Genomic DNA, 22,625 nt, shown 5'->3' with positions numbered 1-22,625 from the left:
TAGAAGCTACAAACAATAGATAATGAAACCAGCATGAACTCCAGTGGCATAGAAGAATTGGGGGGGGGGGTTGAGGTTGCTCAGCTGTGCCATTAAGCAGAAGTTATCCTAAATAGGCCTGGCTTTAGGTAACTGAAGGTCACTAGACTTACGCTGCAGATGCATTGTAGTATTAAATGGTGCAGATCATGGATACATATATCCAATACTGATACCATGAATTGACACCACAAGGAGAAGAAACACTGCTGGTAGTTATCTGTAGCTAAAAAATTTCATCAGAATGTCAATTAAGTGCCTGTTCACCATTTAAGGCGCCTAAGAGAAATCGGATTTCACATTAACAAAAGGGGAGAACCAGGAGAGAAAGACAGCAGAGTCACAATCTTGGACTCCAAAGAGTAGGCACAAGGACAAGGCAGGCAGAGTACTGTATAATGTTCACCTACCAGTGGTTCTCAACCTGTGGGTCCCCAGATGATGTTGGACTAAAACTCCCATCATCCCTGAGCTCTGGCCTTCCTAGCTAGGGATAATGGAAGTTGTAGTTCAACAACATCTGGGGATCCACAGGTTGAGAAAGGCTGAAAGTGGGAAGGCCCCTGTTGCTATTGTGTGTACAAATCAGCAAATAATCAACTATGAGAATGTCTCCAGTAGTTTTGCAAAGTGGTTTCTAGAGCTTCAGGAATCCAAAGGGGCAGCAGGCCTACCTGAAGCCAAGCTCTCTATGCTTTGATTAGCTCCCAGTCTATTGGACTGCTTCTACCACCATCCTGGTTCTTGCTTAAAACATTTTTTGTTTCTAGGTAAGACTTATTTCCTCATGAAGGTGTATAATTACTTTTACCAGCCATCACAATTTACTCCAACTAAAGCACTTCATGGGATCAGCAGTTTGGTGGGACAGTGCTGTAAGAAAAATCAATGCTCACCTTTTTACTGGTTCCCTTTCCACAGCAGATTTTAAGAGGCAAAAAGCAAAGCCCCACCATGTACTAAACATTGCTACAAATTTATTACAGATTTTTCTTTCAAGTACATTTTGAAAAGTAACAACCACTTTTTAAACATGTGAATACAAATTAAACACAAAATCATACACCCCGGTGGCAATGCAGTGAGTACAAAGAAGGCGGAAGGGAAGAGAAGCAGGAGTGTTGGGGGAGCAGAAGCTGTGGCAGTGGCTACTCCATCTACCAGCTATCCAGAGAGCTTCCAAACAGCAACAAACTGGCTCATAGCACCTCTGCTTACAAATATAGATTTTTGCTAGAAAGGGGCCAGGCTGCAAGGCCCAGTCTCTTGGGCCAGTTTGAAGGAAAGGCAGCTGTCTGCTCTGCTGTCGGGAGATAAATATTTAAGTGGAGACAATTCTGTTCTGGGGTGGGAGAGAGAGAAGGTGGAGGACCTGATGTCACTTTACTGAGACAGCCCTCAAGAAACAAAGTGGGTGGCTTGTGAACTGGCTATGTTCGCCTTGAGGAAGGGGACAAGCGCCAAAGTGGTTCTGCTCTAGCCTAAAGAGCAGAAAAGCCAGCTAAGGGATCAATGAGTCTGCCAAGATAAGAGTAACTGCTTGCCCACTGTGCAGGAGCACTGGCTCCACTCACAATGAATGACTTGTTGACAAGTCAAGATTCCCTTACTAGGCAGGGCCAGATGTTCCAATTCAAGGCTCTGACCTTTATTGAAGCAAAGGGCTTTCACACTTTGGCAAAAAGTCTTCTACAAAGAAATGGCCTGGAGCAGTGTAGTGCCCTAGGCTGCCAACGAGAATCAAGACTGCTGTGAGCAAGCATGCAGAAAGATAAGGAGCTCTCCCACTGACCCACCGAGGGCCAGAATTTTCTGACCTGTTATGAGGGAATCAGAAGCCTGTGACGGAAGGGGGAAATACCACCCCACCTCCAAAGTTAGTTGTCATGCTCCAGAAGAGCCCCTGCCCAGCTCTAGCAAGCCCCCTCTCTCAGGAGACCTGCCAGTCCATGGTATCACAAGAGAGGCAAGCCTGGAAGCTAAGAGCTCAAAGGCTTGGCTGGCTGGCAGGGAAGGCAGGCTGGGAAGGAATTACAGCAGCTGGCATGAGGTCTTCTTGCGCCCACGTTTGGCCTGCAGGGCAGCCCGGGTGGCCATCTCAAACACTTCCCGTACTCCATCCTTTGTCTTTGCAGAACATTCCAGGTAGCCAAAAGCACTAATCCTGTTTGCCATGTCACGTCCCTCCTCTGGCTTCACTGGTTCCTGAAAGGGAAGGGCGAAACAGACAGTGAGGTTGCCTGGGATCTATCCTGGTAAGGGAAATGAGGTAGAATCTAGCAATCAAAGCTAGAGCCTAGCTATCAGAACTCCTGGCTCCTATAACCACACAATACTAACTCCCTGGGACTATATCCTTTGCTGAAAACTGGTACCCAGACCTTGCTAGGGTTGTGAAGTTGGAGGTTATTTTATGGTATCATGCAAGCCAAGTGCTGTCTTCAGTCCAAATAGAGTGTGTTGTGAAAAGGTACTGAGAACCCCATGGAAACCAGTAGCTTTGTGCTTCGCCAAGCCCCCTTCAAAAATGAGAAGAAGGCCACAATATACCTCTCTGGATGGGCTTGTGCTTCTGCTCAGATGTAAATGGAAAGGACATAGATTCCTTTCAAGCCCCAATGGCCATATGCATAGCTGTTTGTACCCTCCTCCTATTCTGATGGCAATACTAAATCTCAGCAAAGAATGTCAGTTGCCTCTCTGCACCTGCTTCATCTTGGCTAGCTCCCGGCGTGTATGCTCATCATTACGTAGGTCCTTCTTGTTCCCCACCAGGATGATAGGCACATTGGGGCAGAAGTGCTTCACCTCCGGAGTCCACTTCTCAGGGATGTTCTCTGTAGGGGCACAAAGTAAAACCATAAGCATAAACCTAGGAAGACCGTGGAGTTCTCAGCCACTTGTGCCCCAAAGCAAAGATTTGGGAAACTGTCTCGAGTTCCTTCAGACACCACCAGGATGAAATTTAAAGGACTTCCACCACTGTGGGTACAGGAGTAGCAAGCTCAGAAAATGGATGTGGTGCAGCCAATGTTAAAGCTGGGATATGTGTACATGGGGGGGGGGAGGCAATGGGGGAAAAGACGGAAATGGGGAGGGACAAGCGGCAGAACACTGAACGCCAGCTGTGGTGTGATGTAATACACAGCATATGACCAGCTAATCAACTACTATGACAGTTTAACTGCTCCCATCAGCAATCTGACATCTGGGAAGAGACCAGAGCCAGAGATCTACAGAAGTCTCTGCTGCTGCTTATTCAGTCAGCCCTCCCACATACTCAGGGGAGACTCACCTAAACTGTCAGGGCTGTCAATGGAGAAACACATGAGGATGACGTCTGTATCTGGGTAGGAGAGGGGTCTCAGGCGGTCATAGTCCTCTTGGCCAGCTGTATCCCAAAGGGCAAGTTCTACCTGTAGAAATGCAAATATGATAACTTAACGGGGGCAAGTCCTCAAAGTGCTGTCATCACTCCATTAAACGAAAGCATATTCTGTGATGTGCTAGTGTCTTCCCTATTAGATCCTTAAAGGTAAAGGACCCCTGACAGTTAAGTCCAGTCACGAACGACTCTGGGGTTGCAGCGCTCATCTCGCTTTACTGGCCGAGGGAGCTGACGTTTGTCCACAGACAGTTTTTCTGGGTCATGTGGCCAGCATGCTTCTAAGCTGCTTCTGGCAAAACTGGAGCAGCGCACGGAAACGCCGTTTACCTTCCCGCAGGAGCGGTACCTATTTATCTACTTGCACTTTGACGTGCTTTCGGACTGCTAGGTTGTCAGGAGCTTAGACTGAGCAACAGGAACTCACCCCGCCGCGGGGATTCGAACCACCGACCTTCCCATCGGCAAGCCCTAGGCTCAGTGGCTTACACCACAGCGCCACCCGCGTCTGTAATGAATGTGATTCTGTAATGAATCACAACCAAAGTGGAAAGATGCTGGTATTGTTGTAATTCAATCAGAAAAGCATACTCCAAACTCTACTCCCTGTTACCACCAAGAAATGCAGTTCCAAAAGAACCACCTGTTCTTTCTGCAGCTATTCTTCATTTCTCTCAAATCAATTCCTCTCTGCTCTTGGGAGTGGGGAGAGGAAGAGGGCTATTTCACACATTACACTGACCAACTCAGAGAAAGAGGCCAAATGCCCCAGACAATATATAAATATATATATAGTGGGCAAGCAGCTGGCCTCCAATTTGGGCTCAGCACAGGAGCTTGCAGCAGGACCCCAGCTGGGCCTCAGAGAAATGGAAAAAGTAGAATGGTTCATAATGCTCTACAAAATACGCAGACTCTTCTGCTGCTGCGCTGCTGTGTGAGTCAGGTGGCTTGCAGAAGCTGCTGCTCTTTTGCTGAGGGGCTACCGCGTGAGCCAACCGACTTGCACCATAGCATGGTAGCAAAAAAAACACCAGCCAGCCAGATGGTGGAGATATCAGGCCCTATCATTGTGCCCAGGCATCTGCCCAGCCCAGCTGGCTCCCAACATCAGTATTACCTGCTTTCCATCCACCTCAATGTCAGCCACATAGTTCTCAAAGACGGTGGGGACGTAGACCTCTGGGAATTGGTCCTTGCTGAAGACAATAAGGAGGCAGGTCTTTCCACAGGCTCCATCTCCTACAATGACAAGTTTCTTGCGTATGGCAGCCATCTCTCCTGAAGGAAGAAAAGCAGCACCCTCTTAGCAACTGAGGATGGGCGAGGGCTTCCTGACTCCCACACAATCGGACCTCAGCCGTGCCGGTAATTCGGGTTGATATGGGGGTAATTAGCCCTGGCAGACTCCCTAGGGTGGGGAGGACTGTCTCGTAGACCCGCAGATCGTCCAAGATTTGTCAGCTGGCATCAAGGTGCAAGCGGCAAGGACACTGGGTCCCAGAGCACGGCACGGCTGGCACTCTCCAAAGTCACTCTCATAAGCCGGAAATATCTGTTTCATAAAATAATTGGGTTTGGACAATAAACAGACATAGTCTGGACCGAAGAAGATTGAGAAAAAATCTGCAGAATTGCACAGTCCCTGGTGTTTAAGCTCAGACTTCCAATAGATTCTCATCATGGTGTTTGGATTTACGGAGGTGATTGGTATGTTCTTTTTTCTTCTCTATACCTACAATTGTTTTTCTATGCCAAGCCTCATTAAGAAACCTATTTTTTTAAAAAAACGGAGTACAGATGGACTTCTATTTATAATTTAAGTATTCAGCTGTGCAGCTTTACTTAAACTTGATAAAGATAAAAAAAAAACAAGATGGCGCTTGTTAGTATGACGCAGCACGGAAAAATGAGAATTCCTCCCTTTTTTGAGGGAAGTGGGAAATACTTGCTAGCTTACTTTATAATGACTTGAGATAACAATTTGGGACAACGTACAGTGCATCTGTTTGCAGAATTTCTTCATTATGAGCAAGAGAGAAGGCTAAGTTAATGTCTAGCAACCCCCCTTCTAGGGCCCAGAGGGGGGGGGGGGTCTCCAGGAAAGCTGATCGATCGCCAAATGACCTACATCTGTGGAATACAGTTCATTTACATTTCAATATTGCAAACAGTATGCTTAACAACTTAACATTGGGAATTTATTGTGAACAGTAACAATTTAACAACTTGGGAGTTACTGCGTCATTAAACTACAAACGACAGGCTTGGACAACAGCCTGGATTGGAAGATTGGAATGAAGTCAGGAAAAGCTGCGCTGGCAAACTGACAGTTGAAAAAATATACATACACAAATAAAACTGTACCCGACGGATGAAAGAATAGATGATCTCTGATATGACTGAGAATCGCAGGGACAGGGAACTTTAAAGTGTTAAGATCAGAATGTGGAAAATATGAGAACAGGAAGAAGGCAGAAATGAAAATACTGGAGATATACTTTAGAGGTCCAGAGTATGGAAGCCCAAAAAATTAATAATTAATAAGTTGGATTGTAATTTGGCTGTTTTTATTTTATTATTTTTAATTGGATTATGATTTGATGGATTTAATTGGATGTTCTTATTGGAAAACTAATAAAAATGATTGTGTGTGTGTGTATTGGAGATGGGCTTTACCTTCACTCATGACCCAATACATTAGAAATCCCCTCAAGTAGAGACTCCATGCCACCAACAAATCTTTCTTGCCTCTGGGTTGGCAGCTGGAAGGGCCAACTGGTACTCCGCACAGGAACCATATTTGGGCTCATGAAGCCTTCATTTGTTGATCCCTACAATGCAGATGGATCAGGCCTACAAAACTTCCAAGTGAATTTTGAGGAACAAAATCAGGGGGATCAGAGATCACCAGTGTTCGAAACTCTCCATTCACAAGTCACATTCTGGTCATTTCCTTTGTGCCTGAGCCAGTCTGTGATAACTTCTTTCTTTTACAACCTCAGTGCCACCTGAGCCCTGCCCTCCCTGATTGCTTTGAAAAGACTTCTTGGGTATTGGATCTTCCTGGTTTTTATGTAGGATGAGAACAAAACCACTAAGTAACAGAATACAAATGGTATCTGCAGCCTGGGAGAACAACAAATGCACTTCCAAAACAGACTGGAGAGTACCATTTGATGCATCAATATTAGAATCATAGAATCTTAGGAGTTGGCAGGGACTTCAAGGGTCATCTCGTCCAACCTCCTGTAATGCACAAATCTCAGCTAGAGCATCCATGACACATGGCCATCCAATCTCTGTTTAAAGCCCTCCAAGGAAGGAGAGTCCCCCACCTCTCTTGGGAGTCTGTTCCACTGACAAAGAGCTCTTATTGTCAGAAAGTTTTCCCAAATGTTTAGTCAGAATCGCCTTTCTTGTAACTTGAAGCCATTGCCTCAAGTCCTACCCACAAAAGCAGGAGACAACAAGCATGCTCCCTCTTCCATGTGATAGCCCTTACAATATTTGAAGATGGCTATCATATCTCCTCTCAGTCCCCTTTTCCAGGCAAAACACACCCAGCTCCTTCAACCGTTCCTCATCAGTTTTAGTCTACAGACCCTTGATCATCTTGGTTGCCCTCCTCTGCACACGTTCCAGCTTGTCAACATTCTTCTTAAATTATGGTGCCCAGAATTGGACACAGTATTCCAGGTGTTTGTCTGACCAAGGCAGAATAGAGGGACTATTACTTCCCTTGATCTGGACACTATACTTTTGTCGATGCAACTTAGAACAGCGGGGTTTTTTTGCTGCTGTATCATAAGCTAGTGGCCCACAAAGATCCCTAGATCCTTTTCACATGTACTGCTAGTAAGTCAGGTGAACCCCCCCCCCCAAATCCTATTATTTGTGCAGCTGGTTTTTCCTGCCTAGGTGCAGAAACTGACATTTATCCCTACTGAAATTCATTTGTTAGCTTGCGCCCAGTTCTCCAATCTGTTAAGGTCATTTTGAATTTTTTTTGTATAATTTTTTTTAATTACAATGATCCAAAAGAGCCACATTATCACAATACAAAATTACAATACAATTAAATAGCCAACTATTCAAATACCAAATTAAAGAATTTTGGGTGACTTCCCGTGTGCTAGATTTCAGGGTACAAAGTTTTTATTTCTTTCTGCTTCCATAATCTTGATTATTCCAATTACAACAGTTCTGATCTTGATCCTTTATTTAACACCCACGGGTTTCATGACTTTCATTCGTAATTGCATATTTAATAAATTTTATTTCTGCAAGAGAAATTTATGTCCTGTAAATCTTTGTGTGAGATGTTTATTTTCCCTTTGTTTCTTCATTCTTCCTGTTATATATATTTTTATATAATATTTATTAAGGGTTTTTTTGTTACAACACACAAAACAAAACATACAAAAATATCACATTTTATAACATATTTTCTTATCCTCTTTGGACTTCCTCACATCTCCTGCTCCTGCGTTCCAAATTTATAAAAATTAATCCAGCAAATTTATCACCTTGTCCCCACCTTACAATCTAGTTTTCCAATGTTATATCTTAAATTTTAGATATATTCATTTCACTCTATTAAAGCAATAAGCTTAGCCTAATAGTTATCTAAAAAAAAAAATTTGATTTTTTCGTAAATTTAACTTATCTTCATAATTCACTTCATCTGTTCCGATGGTGCCAAATTGTTTATGATCAAGCATCCTGCTTAACATTCATACAATTTACAATATTTTTGCAAATAAATCTTAAATTTTTTCCAGTCTTCTTCCACCGTCTCCTCTCCCAGGTCTCGGATTCTGCCCGTCATCTCGGCCAATTCCATATAGTCTATCAGTTGCATCTGCCATTCTTCCAGTGTGGGTATATCTTGAGTTTTCCAATGCTTGGCAACGAGTATCCTTGCTGCTGTTGTTGCATACATAAAAAATGTTCGATCCTTCTTTAACACCCCTTGGCCAACAATACCCAAAAGGAAGGCCTCTGGTTTCTTAAGGAAGGTATACTTAAATACCTTTTTCAGCTCATTATATATCATTTCCCAGAAAGCCTTCACTTTGGGGCAAGTCCACCAAAGGTGAAAGAATGTTCCTTCATTTTCCTTACATTTCCAACACTTATTATCAGACAAGTGGTATATTTTTGCAAGTTTGACTGGGGTCATGTACCATCTATATATCATTTTCATTACATTTTCTTTCAAAGCATTACATGCAGTGAAATTCAGCCCAGTAGTCCATAACTTTTCCCAGTCCTCAAACATAATATTATACCCAATGTCTTCCCATTCTTCCTGTTATAATCCAACATATACAGCTCTCTGCTTCCACTTTTTCACACTCTCTCTGCTCTGCTCACAAGGGCAGCATTTTTCCCTGTGTGACACACCAACTTGTTTATCGAAGTCTAACAAAAGGTCTGACGTCCCACCATAGCCCTGGGCAGTTCTTCACTTATCTTTCTCATCCAATACTCAGCGGCTAACGATCTGGTGTCCCCCCAAAGCTATGGTAGATCTTCAAAAGCGATTCAGTGGAAACTCGATGCTTTAAATCCTATCAATATTCTCAGACAGTTCCATATATTTTGTAATAATCCATAAATATTATCTTGTTATCAGTGATTTCCTCTTGCTTTTTCTCATTCCATTAACTCTCAGGGGGAGGTTTGCCGAATCAATAAAGCAGCAAACATGGTATATAAAGAAAGGGTAAAGGCTCCCCTCCCCCAACATACCACACTTAGCTATGAAGAAAATCTCTCCAGATCAAAACATTGCGACTCAGTGGCTGATTCAGCAGATTATCTTGTCCCGTTAATCCAGTACACGTCTGCAAATCAAATCCAATTTCTTTCTTACTAATAAACAGAAAAACCCCTGCCCTTAGTGGCTGTGTCAGAGGGTTACCAATAAGCGAATTGCTTTGCACTCAGGTCCTCCCGCCTCCCGCCTCCGTGTTGGGACAAGAGCCAGGTATCAGACGATCTGCGAAATTACAGTTTGTAATTCCATCCATAAAAATAAATCATATTGGTCTGGCATGACTTATTTTTGAGAAACCCATGCTGGGTTCCTTTTCTAAATGCTTACAGACCGACTGTATTTGTTGAATTATTTGTTCTAGGACCTTCCCTGGTATTGACGTCAAGCTCAGTGGTTGGTAGTTACCTATGCCTTCTTTCCCCCTTTTTGAAGATGGGGACACCATTAGCCTGCCTCCAGTCTGTAGTGACATCACCTGTTCTCCAAGCATTCTCAAAGACAACAGACCAAGGCTCTGCAATTACACCCGCAAGCTCCTTTAGTACCCTTGGATGCAGCGAATCAGGCCCTGGAGATTTGAACTCATTTAAAGCAGTTGGGTGTTCGCTTACTACCTCTCTTCCTATCTTGGGCTGCAGCTCCCTCCTTACATCGTTTATTCTGTTATCATCAGGCTGGGCATCACTTTCCTTTTGGGTGAAGACAGAGGCAAAGTAGGTGTTGAGTAGTTAGTTCTGCCTTCTTCTCTGTCACCTAATAGCATTTCTCAGTCTTCTCCACACAGAGAAGCTTCCACTTACTTGTTCTTCCACCAATTTCAGACATAGCCAAAGAAACCTTTTTTTAACATTATTTTTAACTTCTCTTGCAAGCCCGAGCTCGTTCTGAGCTTGAGCCAGCCTAACTTTTCCCCTGCAACTGTTGGCTACTCATGTATACTCCTCCTTTCTGATTTCCTCTTCCTTCCATTTCTTATACATGCCCTTCTTAACTTTCAGCTCATCTGTAAATTCCTTATGCAGCTTAGATGCCTTAGATACTTCCCACTTTTCTTTCTTGTTGGTATTGTCTGCATTTGGGTGTTCAATATTTCTCCCTTTAGAAACTCCTATCCTTCTTGGACTCCCTTCTCCTTGAGTATTTCTGACCGTGGGATCTCACCCAGTAGCTTCTTCAGCTTTTTGAAATTGCCCTGACCAGATAAATTTAGATATTTCCCTCTGCCAATTTTCAACACAGCTTGTTTTCCCTATAACAGGAATGGATTGGAACAGAAAAAGCATCTTTGGCAAAATATTTAGTTTAACAGCCGAGATACGCCCCCCAACAGATAGATATAATTTGCTCCAAATCTCCACATTCCTTTTAACTTCAGACCATGCCTTGACATAATTGTCTTCGTAAAGATATACCGTATGCTTTTAGTAGTTAAAAAATATTCCCAAATATTTTATTTTTTGACAAATTTTAAGATTTGTTATCTTTTCAATTTCTTCTTTCTCTACTTGGAAAAGGTTTTTCGCCATAAGTTTGGTTTTACTTATATTCAGTTGGAATCCCACTACCTTCCCATAATTATTGATTATTTCCAAGGTTTTCACTAAACTCTGGGTTTTCGGTTGTGATGCTAATATCATCCGCAAATGCCCATAGTTTATATATATTATTTCCCAGTGTTATACCCTTAATATTCTTTTCATCTCTAATTTTTCTTACTTAAGACTCCATTACTAAAATAAATATGTGAAGAGAGCGGACAGCCCTGTCTTGTCCTTTTATTAATTTCACATACTTCTGTTATGTTCCCATTTATTAAATTTTTTTGCCTTCTGTTTTGTGTAAATAGCCTGAATTCCATTACAGAATGAGTCTCCGATCTCCATATGCCGCAGCATAGTTGTCATGAATCTCCAAGAAAAATTATCAAATGCTTTCTCCGCATCGACCATGTAGTGAAGTTAGGAAATCTAAGTAGACAAACTTTGGTCAAGCTGAAGCACTGTTGCACTGTGGGAAAACCAAAGGCCAAAGGATTTATGGGAAATGTATATCTGTTGCTTTAAAACCTTAGACTAATTGGCTCTGGGAGTGTGAATACGTTATCTCAGGCATCTGCAGGAAGGAAAACTTCCCAGTTGATTAGTGGTGTTTTAACACCTGGTTTTCTAAGTGCTGTCCCTGTGTGAATAAGGGCTATCAAGCCTCATTACAGGAGAAAGGAGGATCTGCTGTGTCTCTGAGAAATTGGGAGGAACTCCTTTCATCCCCAAGGTCTTGAGAACAAACGAGCTTCAGCTGTCACAAGATGAGTTATCACCCTCTCAGGTGACCATTGGTAAATTCTGAATTAATCAGAAATCCTGATTGGTCCTTGGGGTCTGATTACACATGGGGTCTTAAGGATAAAAACTTTAGGAAAGGAGCCTGCAGGCGCGCACCCATCCGCCCTTCTGCCATATTCACCGCCATATTCACCGCCATGCTGCCAGTCACTTCCTTTCTACATTGATATGTGTGTCCTTTGTGATGTAGAATTCCTGTTGTCTTCTTGAGATGCGGATTCAGCCGAGAACGCCCTAACTTTTCTTGTGTTCTCGTTTAGCTAGGGATGCTTTACAATGTTTTTATTTTCCTGTTTGAAACCCTATAAGAGATGTGCCTACTTTTAAGTATGTTTAATCTTGTTTTTTAAATAAATCTTAAAAAAGGATTTTCCCATTTTGTTCTGTGTGCCTTTCATGGGGAAAGTCTGAATCCAAAGTATGACCACTCAGTCGCCTACTGAACCTGTTGAATTTCTGCCTGCAGTTTGTGGTGAAGCAATTGCAGGGTGGGGCAGCCGTCTCCCTTGGGTCATTCTTCTGGGCTATCCACAGACAAGGGTGTGGTGGCAGCATCTACCCTTCTGTTGTGTTTTGTCCTGAAAAATAAAAGTAATTTGGCCCACCTCTCTCTCTCAGCCTGGTCCTGCTGGACTGGAGGACAGGTGAGGAAGGTGGGGGGCGTGGGTCAACAGACCACCATTAAGATTGGTGGTTTATCAATTTGTGATTCCAGATATTCCTACACATTTATGATATTCCTGATGTTACTCTGAATTAGGCGGCTGGGGGAAAAGTCAGCCTGGTCTTTATTACAGTCTGTTATTACGGCCTGGTCTGTATTACGGTTTGGAGAATTTTTTTCATTCTTTTGGCTAAAATATAGGTGTAGAGTTTATAGTCGTAACAACGAAATAGGCCTATAATTGGCTATTGACAGCTGGTCTGTTCCCTGCTTTGGGATCAGTGTGATGTAACTTTCCTTCCATGATTCAGGCATTATGCCATATTCTAGGATGTTGTTCATTGTTGTTTTCAAGGGTTCGAACAATATACCTCTTCTAATTTTTTAATAGTAAATTGCAGGGAGGCCATCAGGCCCCCGTGTTTTTCCTGATTTGGAATGCTTAATTGCCTGTTGGACTTCAAAAACTGTGATTGGGTCATTCAGAATTTTGTTTTGTTCTTTAGAAATTTTGGGGAAATTATTTTGGTCCAGGTATTCTTTTATCTCTGCCTTATACTCTCAATCTGGTCCTGCTAGCTAGAGATCATGGGAGTTGTAGGCCAAAAACATCTGGAGGGCCAAAGTTAAGGAAGCCTGCCCTTTACTCTCAATCTGCTTTTCATGCTCCAGGTCATGGATTTCTTCACAAGTGAACACATCCTTTATATATAATGCTACACCTTCTCCCTTCCTGCTTGGTCTATTCCTTTTGAATAGGTTATACCCCTCAATTCCTACATTTCAGTCATGAGTCTCATCCCACCAGGTTTCAGTAATGCCTACCAGGTAATATTTGCCACCCTGTACTAAAAGCTCCAATTTCCCATACTCTGTGCATTGGTGTAGAGACAAAGTATGGATGCACAACCTTTCCAAAAGTGAGATCAAGGCTGAATTTAGGAGACTCACATGACTGTGCGTATGCACACTCTGTAGAAGGATCTTTATCATTTTGAAGTTTACTTGATGCCCTTCTAAAATAAACAGGAACTGCTTTGTTTTGGAACATAAAGTAGTCAATGGCAAGTGGCTAAATTTGTTTTTGGGAGCTTAGTTTTACTACTTACATCTAGACACCAAGCATAGATGCTGAAATACTAATCACAGTCAACCTTTAGTCAAAAGATCTAGGATGGTATTCAAGTTTTACTCGGAGTAGGCCCACTGAAATTAATGGGCCTAATTTAGTCATGTTCATTAATTTTAACAGGTTTAGTCTGAGTAAAATTTTGTTGACCACACATATTCCAAAAGGATAAAGATGTCTGCTCCCTTTGTCCCTGCATTAAGAGTACAATGATTCACTATAAGCTACAACTATTAACACACAATATTGAAAACTGCCCTACTGATGCTGTTTATGAAATGGGACCAAATGAGCTAGTTGGCTCTTCTTCTAGTTTGACTCATAAGATCCAGAATAGAAGCCTTTTTCTCTAAGAAAAAAAAACCACTGCCCAGTTCTGATAGCCAAGTCTAGCTTAGCTGGAAGCCTGAATGCTGTTTTCAAAAGCCAGAATGCTTTTATGCCAGAACTTGGGGTTACGATGGGAGGAACAGAATACCCTGGTGGCTAATTAGTTTGGATGTACACTGAGAGGATATATAAAGCTAGACAAGTTACACCCATATCTGTAGTTCTAAGCAAACTTCCCGCTTCAAAAAGAAAAGAAAAAGGGCTCAGTCTGCTTGGCCAAGATTTAATGTCTGCTTTCTTAAAAGGGTTTTAAGGCAAGAATTAACCAACCAAATTAAACTCTAGATTAATCGTCTTGAGAGATTTCTTGTAAGGGTATCCTCCATTACAGCTATGAATGTCAGACTTTCTATCTCCCGTAGTTTAGAATCCCCTTTAATGGGAAGACATCTCACAACAAAGATTCTCTGGGAGAAAATAATGAAGAGAGAGCTTCTGAATAACCTTTCCTTAATGCAAACTTCCAATCAGCAGAATAGAAAATCTAGCTGAAAAGATGTCCTGAAACTAAACTGTAAGGAACAAGTTATTCACTTCTAACACATGATTAAGGCCAATATCCTCAAGTGACTCAGCAAGTTGGAAAACAAATTTACTGTGATTTAAGCAAGGAGTGAGCTAAGAGGGACGCGGGTGGCGCTGTGGGTTAAACCACAGAGCCTAAGACCTGCCGATCAGAAGGTCGGCGGTTCGAATCACCGCGACGGGGTGAGCTCCCGTTGCTCGGTCCCTGCTCCTGCCAACCTAGCAGTTCAAAAGCACATCCAAGAGCAAGTATAAAAATAGGTACCGCTCTGGCAGGAAGGTAAACGGCATTACTGTGCGCTGCTCTGGTTCAGCAGAAGCGGCTTAGTCCTGCTGGCCACATGACCCGGAAGCTGTACGCCGGCTCCCTCAGCCAATAAAGCGAGATGAGCGCCGCAACCCCAGAGTCGTCCGTGACTGGACCTAATGGTCAGGGGTCCCTTTACCTTTAAGCATGGAGTGGGGGAGACAGAAAAGAAAAACTTGCATCTTTGAGTCATCCAAAGTACTTCTGGAATTGAAGTTCAGAGAACGAGGCTGCCCCACAGCAATGACATTTGGACAACAATCAAACTTGCTGCTCCCACTGCAATGCAGCCTTAGAATCATAGAATCATAGAGTTGGAAGAGACCACAAGGGCCATCGAGCCCAACCCCCTGCCAAGCAGGAAACACCATCAGAGCACTCCTGCCATATGGTTGTCAAGCCTCTGCTTAAAGACCTCCAAAGAAGGAGACTCCACCACACTCCTTGGCAGCAAATTCCACTGTCGAACAGCTCTTACTGTCAGGAAGTTCTTCCTAATGTTTAGGTGGAATCGGACTTCCGGAGGCGGCGCCACCAGCAATGGCGGATTCCCTCTAACTTAGAGGGAGAAAGCCCCGCAGAAATCGGGTCCTACCGCTACAGCGAAGCAGGGACCCTCTCGAAAACCGCAGGCGGGTGAAGCCTACGACCGTGGGACTCGGCGGGCACCTTTTGCGCCCCCCCCCGATCGGCAAAGGAACACTGCAAAGGGCTCCGGAGCGGGACGGGGTGTTTGGCGCGGTGCTGAGAGTCAATTGCTACTTCTGCGGAGCGAAGCTGCACAGCTGATGCCGGAGAGCGCTGTCCTCTTTCCTGTGACAATTCGACTTTTAAACAACAACCCGTGAGTAGGACAATTGAAAGATCGGGAGATCAAAGGAATCGCTCCTTTGATCAAAAGAACAAACTTGAATTTGGCACTGAAGCAGGAAGGTGTAAACAGGAAGTCCGCCTTCCGCTTTTTGTAAATAGACTGAAGCAAAGATCTTGCAAGCTAAATAGCCTGGAAAATTGATTCCAAGATTGAAATTTCCTGCATCTATAACCATCAAAACCCCCATTGACTGCAGGAGAAAAGGGGGGAAGAAATTTTGACCTCTTAATCCTGCAGAGAGAGTGAAAGAATATAAGCCTCCATCGTCCCAAACCTGGGGATGGGATGTCAGAACAGAAATTGTTGGAGATGTCCATTAATTGAAAACGGAACACTTTTGACAGATAGAAATAAAAGAGAAACAAAATAATTCTAATGTTGCTTTCTGCTTGTTTGTATTGTACTGTAAGGAAACAAAGTACCTGAAAATCGAAAGTAAATTTCCCTTTGTTGGATACATTTTAAAGATGGACGTTAAATAGAAACTGTGTCCCCTAGAGGGAGTTTGTCAGTGTGTTTGCTGTAATTCACAGGGAAGACCAGCTATTTGACCTTGAACAGAAATGAACAGGGAGGAAGTTTTACTTTCTGCCCTTGGCAAAATAAATGCTGTGCTGCAGCAGTTGGATGAGAAAGTGACTTTGATGAATGAAAAGTTGGAGTTTATATCTGCTGCAGCCAGCAAATATGAACTAGCAGGAAATGAAGTTAAAGAAATCTTACAACAACCAACCCAGGAAACTGGTTTAATAAGGCAAGTCCAAGGGCAGACGAAGATCGAAGATGGAAGAGGTGGCGATTGCACCTCAAAAGTTACAGAGACTCAAAATCCCGCACGACCAAAAGCTGCAACATTGGAAGATTGAACTTGGAGAATATTTGCAAGACTCTGGAGTTAAGGAAATTCCTAGCTCTGGTGGGACTGTGAAACAAGTTGATGAATATTCCTGGAACAACTACCTTTCGGATTATAAATTAAACATAGGGGAGTGGATTAGCGGGGAATGGGACAATCTGATGAAAGAAAATGGAGAATATTACTGTAAGGAATTCCCCGGAGACTCACTCCCCAAGGAGAAAGGGAAGAAACTACGTAAGAACCCAACAAGGGACAAGGATGTGTGCAAGTACAAACAGAAACAAGAAAACCTGCAGAGGGGGCATAGAAGGGACCTGAGAGCCTCAGATATTAGAACACCAGATTGATGGACAGGATATAATGGTGAAAGGACTGACACTACCCGAAACCAGGAAGAAGGGACGTTGGATAAAACTAGAATGAGAATTTCTTTTTATATATCTTTTTATTTTTGGAATTAGTGTAATACTAATGAAATACTAGAATGTGCTGGAAAGGAATTAATTGGCTTTAGCAGAAAGGCTTGAATGAGTTAAGTTTAAATATGGTTTAAATTTTGAAATTTTATTGCTTTGAAGGTAAGATAAGGTTAAAGAAATTAACGGTAAATTGAATTGTAAAATTTTTGAATGTTAATGAAAATGAAATGAAATGAAGTGGTTTTAGTAATAAGGTAAAATAAGAATTTGCAAGAATGGATTGATATTAGACGAAAATTTGAAGCTATAATACGTGAGGATTAATAATTAAGGGTAAATTAAGAGGGTATGAATTTGCTGAACCAATCTTTAAATGGAATACAAAAAAGGGAGGTGTGAGGAAGTCAGGAAAATAAGTAAATAAACGGCAAGAAATTAAAAAGAGGGATTTTTATTTTTTTCCTTTTCTTTTTATGTTAAATTTTGGTTTTTGTATTTTTTGTGTTTTTTATTGTTTATTGTCTTGTAACTTCTTTTTTGTTAAAAATTTAATAAAATATCATTTAAAATAAATAATAATAATAATAATAATAATAATAATAATAATAATAATAATAATAATGTTTAGGTGGAATCTTCTTTCTCGTAGTTTGGAACCATTGCTCCGTGTCCGCTTCTCTGGAGCAGCAGAAAACAACCTTTCTCCCTCCTCTATGTGACATCCTTTTATATATTTGAACATGGCTATCATATCACCCCTTAACCTCCTCTTCTCCAGGCTAAACATGCCCAGCTCCCTTAGCCGTTCTTCATAAGGCATCGTTTCCAGGCCTTTGACCATTTTGGTTGCCCTCCTCTGGACACGTTCCAGTTTGTCAGTGTCTTTCTTGAACTGTGGTGCCCAGAACTGGACACAGTACTCCAGGTGAGGTCTGACCAGAGCAGAATACAGTGGCACTATTACTTCCCTTGATCTAGATGCTATACTCCTATTGATGCAGCCCAGAATTGCATTGGCTTTTTTAGCTGCCGCATCACACTGTTGGCTCATGTCAAGTTTCTGGTCAACCAAGACTCCTAGATCCTTTTCACATGTACTGCTCTCAAGCCAGGTGTCACCCATCATGTATTTGTGCCTCTCATTTTTTTTGCCCAAGTGCAATACTTTACATTTCTTCCTGTTAAAATTCATCTTGTTTGTTTTGGCCCAGTTCTCTAATCTGTCAAGGTCGTTTTGAAGTGTGATCCTGTCCTCTGGGGTGCTAGCCACCCCTCCCAGTTTGGTGTCATCTGCAAATTTGATCAGGATGCCCTTGAGTCCATCATCCAAGTCGTTGATAAAGATGTTGAATAAGACGGGGCCCAAGACAGAACCCTGTGGCACCCCACTAGTCACTCTTCTCCAGGATGAAGAGGAACCATTGATGAGCACCCTTTGGGTTCGGTCAGTCAGCCAGTTACAAATCCACTGAGTGGTAGCATAGTCAAGTCCGCATTTTACCAGCTTCTTTACAAGAATATCATGGGGCACCTTGTCAAATGCCTTGCTGAAATCAAGGTAGGCTACATCCACTGCCTTCTCATTCGATAAACTACTTGTTTCTTTAAATGCCACAAGAATATAGAACATACCCTCCCCACAGAAAAGTAGGAGCCCAGGATCAAACATAAACTATTAATTGATCTTAAAGAAGGAGGGGGATTTTCCCTGCCAGATTTGAAACTCAACTATGAGGCATCCTGTCTCTCCTGGATCAGGAAATGGTGTATACTACAAAATACTGACCTTTTAGATCTGGATGGGTATGAAATATTTAAAATATCTGGATGGCATGCCTACTTAGGTTACGACAAGGTCAAGGTACACAAAAGCTTTTTAAATCATGTTATAAGGAAGCCTCTATGTATGGTTTGGGCAAAATACAAAGGTCTGCTTGAACCCAAAACCCCATGGTGGATATCTCCTATAGAAGCATTGGCAGTAAAGAAAAAGATGAAAGGGAATTGGCCAACATACAAAGTATTGTTAAAAGAGGAAGAAAATCAGCTGAAGCCAAAAGATTTTGAAGAAATTAAGGTATACCTGTCAGATTGGTTACAATATCACCAACTCCATGAGATATTTAAACTTGAAAAATGAAATGGCTTCGCGACAGAGCCCTCCAGACTGGAAAAAAGAACAGATTAACTCCAAAGGAAAAACCCTCTCTAAAATGTATCGACTCCTCCTTGACCAGGAAGTCAAGGAGGAGGAGGTAAAATCAGTAATGGTTACATGGGCTCAAGATTTTGGTTACAACATCCCAATGGATGCTTGGGGGAAACTATGGAGGTAGAGATGAGGTTCACCGCAGATTATGTATTGAAAGAAAATTTTCTACAAATGCAATTCTGCTGGCACTTAATGCCATCAAAACTATCGAAAATGTATAAAAATACCTCAAGTAAATGTTGGAGATGTGGGAAGGTACAATGCTACATATGTGGTGGAACTGTAAGAAAATAAAGGAATTTAGGAGGTAATCTATAACAAGCTCAAAAAGATGTTTAAGATCTCTTTTATGAAAAAGCCAGAAGCTTTCCTCTTGGGGATACTAGGTTCAGACATACCTAAAAAAACAAGGACAATATTATTGTACGCTACGGTAGCTGCAAGAATATTAATCACTTCAAACTGGAAAGGGGACACAATTCCAACCAAACTGGAGTGGCAAAGCAAACTGCTAGAATACACTGAGCTGGCAAAAATGACAGGGAAATTGAGAGGACATACTAAACAACATTTATCAAAGAATGGGACATGTACAAAATACAGTGGTGCCTCGCAAGACGAACGCCTCGCAAAACGAAAAACTCACAAGATGAAAGAGTTTTCCGTTTTTGAGTCGTTCCGCAAGATGAATTTCCCTATGGGCTTGCTTCGCAAGAAGAAAGCCCATAGGGAAATCTCCGGGGACCTCTTTTAAAATGCTGGCCGTCGGGAGCAAAGACTTTTGCCCCCCGCCGGCCTTCAGAAGAGGTCCTGGACCTCCTGGACCTCTTCTGAAGGCCGGCGGGGGGCAAAAGTCTTTGCTCCCCCCTGCCTGCCTTCCCGGGATAGCGGAGAAGCGCAGTGCGTTTCTCCGCTATCCCGGACGGCTTTTGAAGGCAGGCGGGGGGGGGGGGGAGCAAAGACTTTCGCCCACCGTCTGCCTTCAGAAGACCTCCGCTGTCCCGGGGGCTTTTAAAATGCTGGGGGTCGAAAAGCCCTTCTCCCCACCTCCCACCCCGCAAGCTCCGGGGACAGGAGGGCTTCACTGCCGCCCGCCAGCATTTTAAGATCGCCCCGGGACAGCGGAGAAGTCTCCGCTGTCCCGGGGTGATCTTAAAATGCTGGCAGGCGGCAGTGAAGCCTTTTAAAAGCATTTTAATAGTTTTCATTATTACAGTACTGGGAAACTTTCTGTCTAATAAAGGACACAAGTTTGCAAATCTGAAAAATTTGCATGACAAATATGTTTGACAAATTTGCTAGTGCTTCCTATGCTAGAAGGCGAAAAATTAAACTGTTCAATATTATTCCCATATGATGGTCAAGAGCTAAAGTTGAGAGAGGTGATGCTCACAATTTACTCCAGTGTCATCCCTTGAATGCAAGAGGGGATAACTGGACTGAGGGCCCAGGAAAAAACACAAGAGGAAATTAGTTTTTTTCCCCTTTCGCATCCCCCTCTGCCAATATTTTTTTTCCTCATTTGCCCACTCAAAAAAGAGAAAACTGAATTCTTGTGCAATATTTTATATTTCAATATCATGCAACTGGTTAGCATTATTGTTACAGAGTTAATTACATTGCCACAGAACCCAGGTTTAAAGGTAATGACAGCAGTGCTACTGTATTTGTCTAGATTATTTAACAAACTCCCAAGTCTACCAAACATATTGTTGCTGTAACCTGGTGGCAAGACCTTTGCACGTCTCAAAACTCCATCTTTTATTTCAAGTGAAATAAAGTTAATACAACACACACACAATCAGGAAACAAACACACATGAGAGCAGTAACTCTGACATACATGAAGAATAAAGAAGCAGAAACTATGGATCCTACAGACCCCGATTATGCTAAAGACAAATATACTGATTTGTGCTAATATTTTCAAGGATATCATCTATGAAGATGAAGTGAGCTGTGAACTGCATTCAGGATAGCTGACTTTCTCTACAACTAGTTTTGCAACCTGTTTTCATGATTATACAGAACCAAGCCCCACCAAATTCAATGGAGTTCATTCCCAACAGAGTGTTTCCAGGTCTGCAGCATTAGTATGATGATGTACTCCATGTAGAACCACTTCTTGTTTGTCTTATAGGGGTGCTTATGAATCATCTCTCTAAATATATGAATGTCTTCTGATTCTGTGTAATTATGCCTACCTTCTAAGATCAAATAGCAAAATCTTTTCATTACCACGTGGGTCTAAATTTCAATATTTTTTTATTATTTTCCAACTAGCAAAAACTAAGATACCTCTTAGGGTCTTACAGCTTCATGTCCAAAACTTGTGTATCAGTATCTAACTTCTGCCTTAAATTATTTACTCCTCGAAAAATAAAGGGGAATGTGTTTTTATGGGTTAAAAAAAGCTATATGTTAATAATACACCCAATATCAGTTTTGGAGAAAGCAGCAGCTGATAATGACATCCTATAAAGTAGATGACCGTTAGTATTCTTGTATTTAGACTAAAGCAAGACAATTACAAGCACCATTCCATCAAAGTGGAAGGACAATTAATGTACTGTACATTGAAGAGGTTATACTTAGGCAGCGATCCAGCAAGGAATACTTGAGTATAGGCTTTTGAATTTAACAGGACTTACTTCTGAGTAGACATGCACGCCACTTTTCCATCAAGACTAAGAACCACCTGTGACTTTTATCATAGGTTTGACCTCCGGTCCTACATGGTGCCCACCTGCCACCCAGAGGAGCACAGGCGCCCCGAGGCCTTGCACGCCGACCCACTTCAAGTGGTTGTAACTCGCCCCAACTCCGTGATTTAAAAGTACAAGCCATTACAGCCAAGACCACGCTGCAGGCGAGACCCCCCCCCCGAATCCCGCGCGCCTCTCCGGCCTTTGCCGCGCCCAACCGGGGGGGGGGCTCGGGCGGCTCCGTGTTTGTGCCCCCCCCCAGCCACGGATGGCGGCCGCACATGCGCAAGGGACTCCGAAAGCCCCCTCGGCCTCCGCCCCCGAACCCTTCCCCGCGGAGCCGCCCAATCAGGCGCGCTTCCTCCCCCTTCGCCGCCGCGACCCCGCCCAGCAGCCAACCGTCTTCTGGCTTCGCGCATGCGCCGCACATTCGCCTCTCGGACCCCCCCCCCAAAAAAAACTTTTCACCCAGAGCTTTTTCGTGAGGCTAAAGCCCCTCCGTTTTGAAGGAGGCGAGGCCCAGTCGCCATGAGGGCAGCTGCTTCCCGTCCCGCCGTCGTAGGAACTTCCCTCTTACCCGCTTCTCTCGGCGGCCTCCACTGCCGGCTCCGCCCGGCTCACTCGCAGCCGCCCGGACTCTCCTCAGCAGCCCCTCGCAGGCCCCACCCACTTCGGGATTGACAGAAGCCACCGCCCAATCGCGTAACTCCGTACTGACATCGAGGCCGTCGCTGTCTTATAAAAGGCGGCTGAGACTTCCCTTCCGTCGGATTGACAGAATGATGCGGCCAATGGAAGAGCGTCATTCGTGCCAAACGAGAGGTTGGTCGCGTCATCGGGCGCTGTCCGATTCCGGAACGGGAGAACACGGCGGCCAATCGCCGCCCACCCACAGAATTGCCTGATAGGCAGGTTGAACTGACCAATCGCGCTCGACACAAGTGAGCGGAGGCCGGCATTTCCACCTCCGCCTCGTTGACGAGTGGCAGCC

General features: G+C 43.3%; 1 protein-coding gene and 1 long non-coding RNA gene across 4 annotated transcripts in view; one reads left to right on the top strand and one right to left on the bottom strand.

Moving 5' to 3' along the window:
* Positions 1 to 22,625, top strand: part of LOC309332027 — a 120,766-nt gene that overhangs the window by 50,152 nt on the left and 47,989 nt on the right. The gene's annotated exons all lie outside the window — the stretch shown is intronic.
* LOC309332015 (transforming protein RhoA-like) lies at positions 1,666 to 22,370 on the bottom strand. 3 transcript variants are annotated; one of them, XM_081844664.1, is made up of 6 exons: positions 22,212 to 22,360; positions 5,423 to 5,557; positions 4,545 to 4,705; positions 3,335 to 3,455; positions 2,746 to 2,876; positions 1,666 to 2,244 (listed from the first exon to the last, which is right to left on the bottom strand). In XM_081844664.1, the coding sequence occupies exons 3-6, from the start codon at positions 4,698 to 4,700 to the stop codon at positions 2,071 to 2,073; spliced, it is 582 nt and encodes a 193-aa protein (XP_081700790.1). In that variant the 5' UTR covers positions 4,701 to 4,705; positions 5,423 to 5,557; positions 22,212 to 22,360; the 3' UTR covers positions 1,666 to 2,070. The 3 variants fall into 3 exon arrangements, with proteins under 3 accessions (XP_081700790.1, XP_081700789.1, XP_081700788.1); XM_081844663.1 differs by lacking the exon at positions 5,423 to 5,557 and having other exon boundaries at positions 22,212 to 22,370; XM_081844662.1 differs by lacking the exons at positions 5,423 to 5,557; positions 22,212 to 22,360 and adding an exon at positions 21,581 to 21,738.

Source organism: Podarcis erhardii, assembly GCF_964252035.2.
Source record: "Podarcis erhardii genome assembly, chromosome: 17".
Taxonomy (NCBI): domain Eukaryota; kingdom Metazoa; phylum Chordata; class Lepidosauria; order Squamata; family Lacertidae; genus Podarcis; species Podarcis erhardii.
This window is presented reverse-complemented; position numbering and strand designations above follow the sequence as displayed.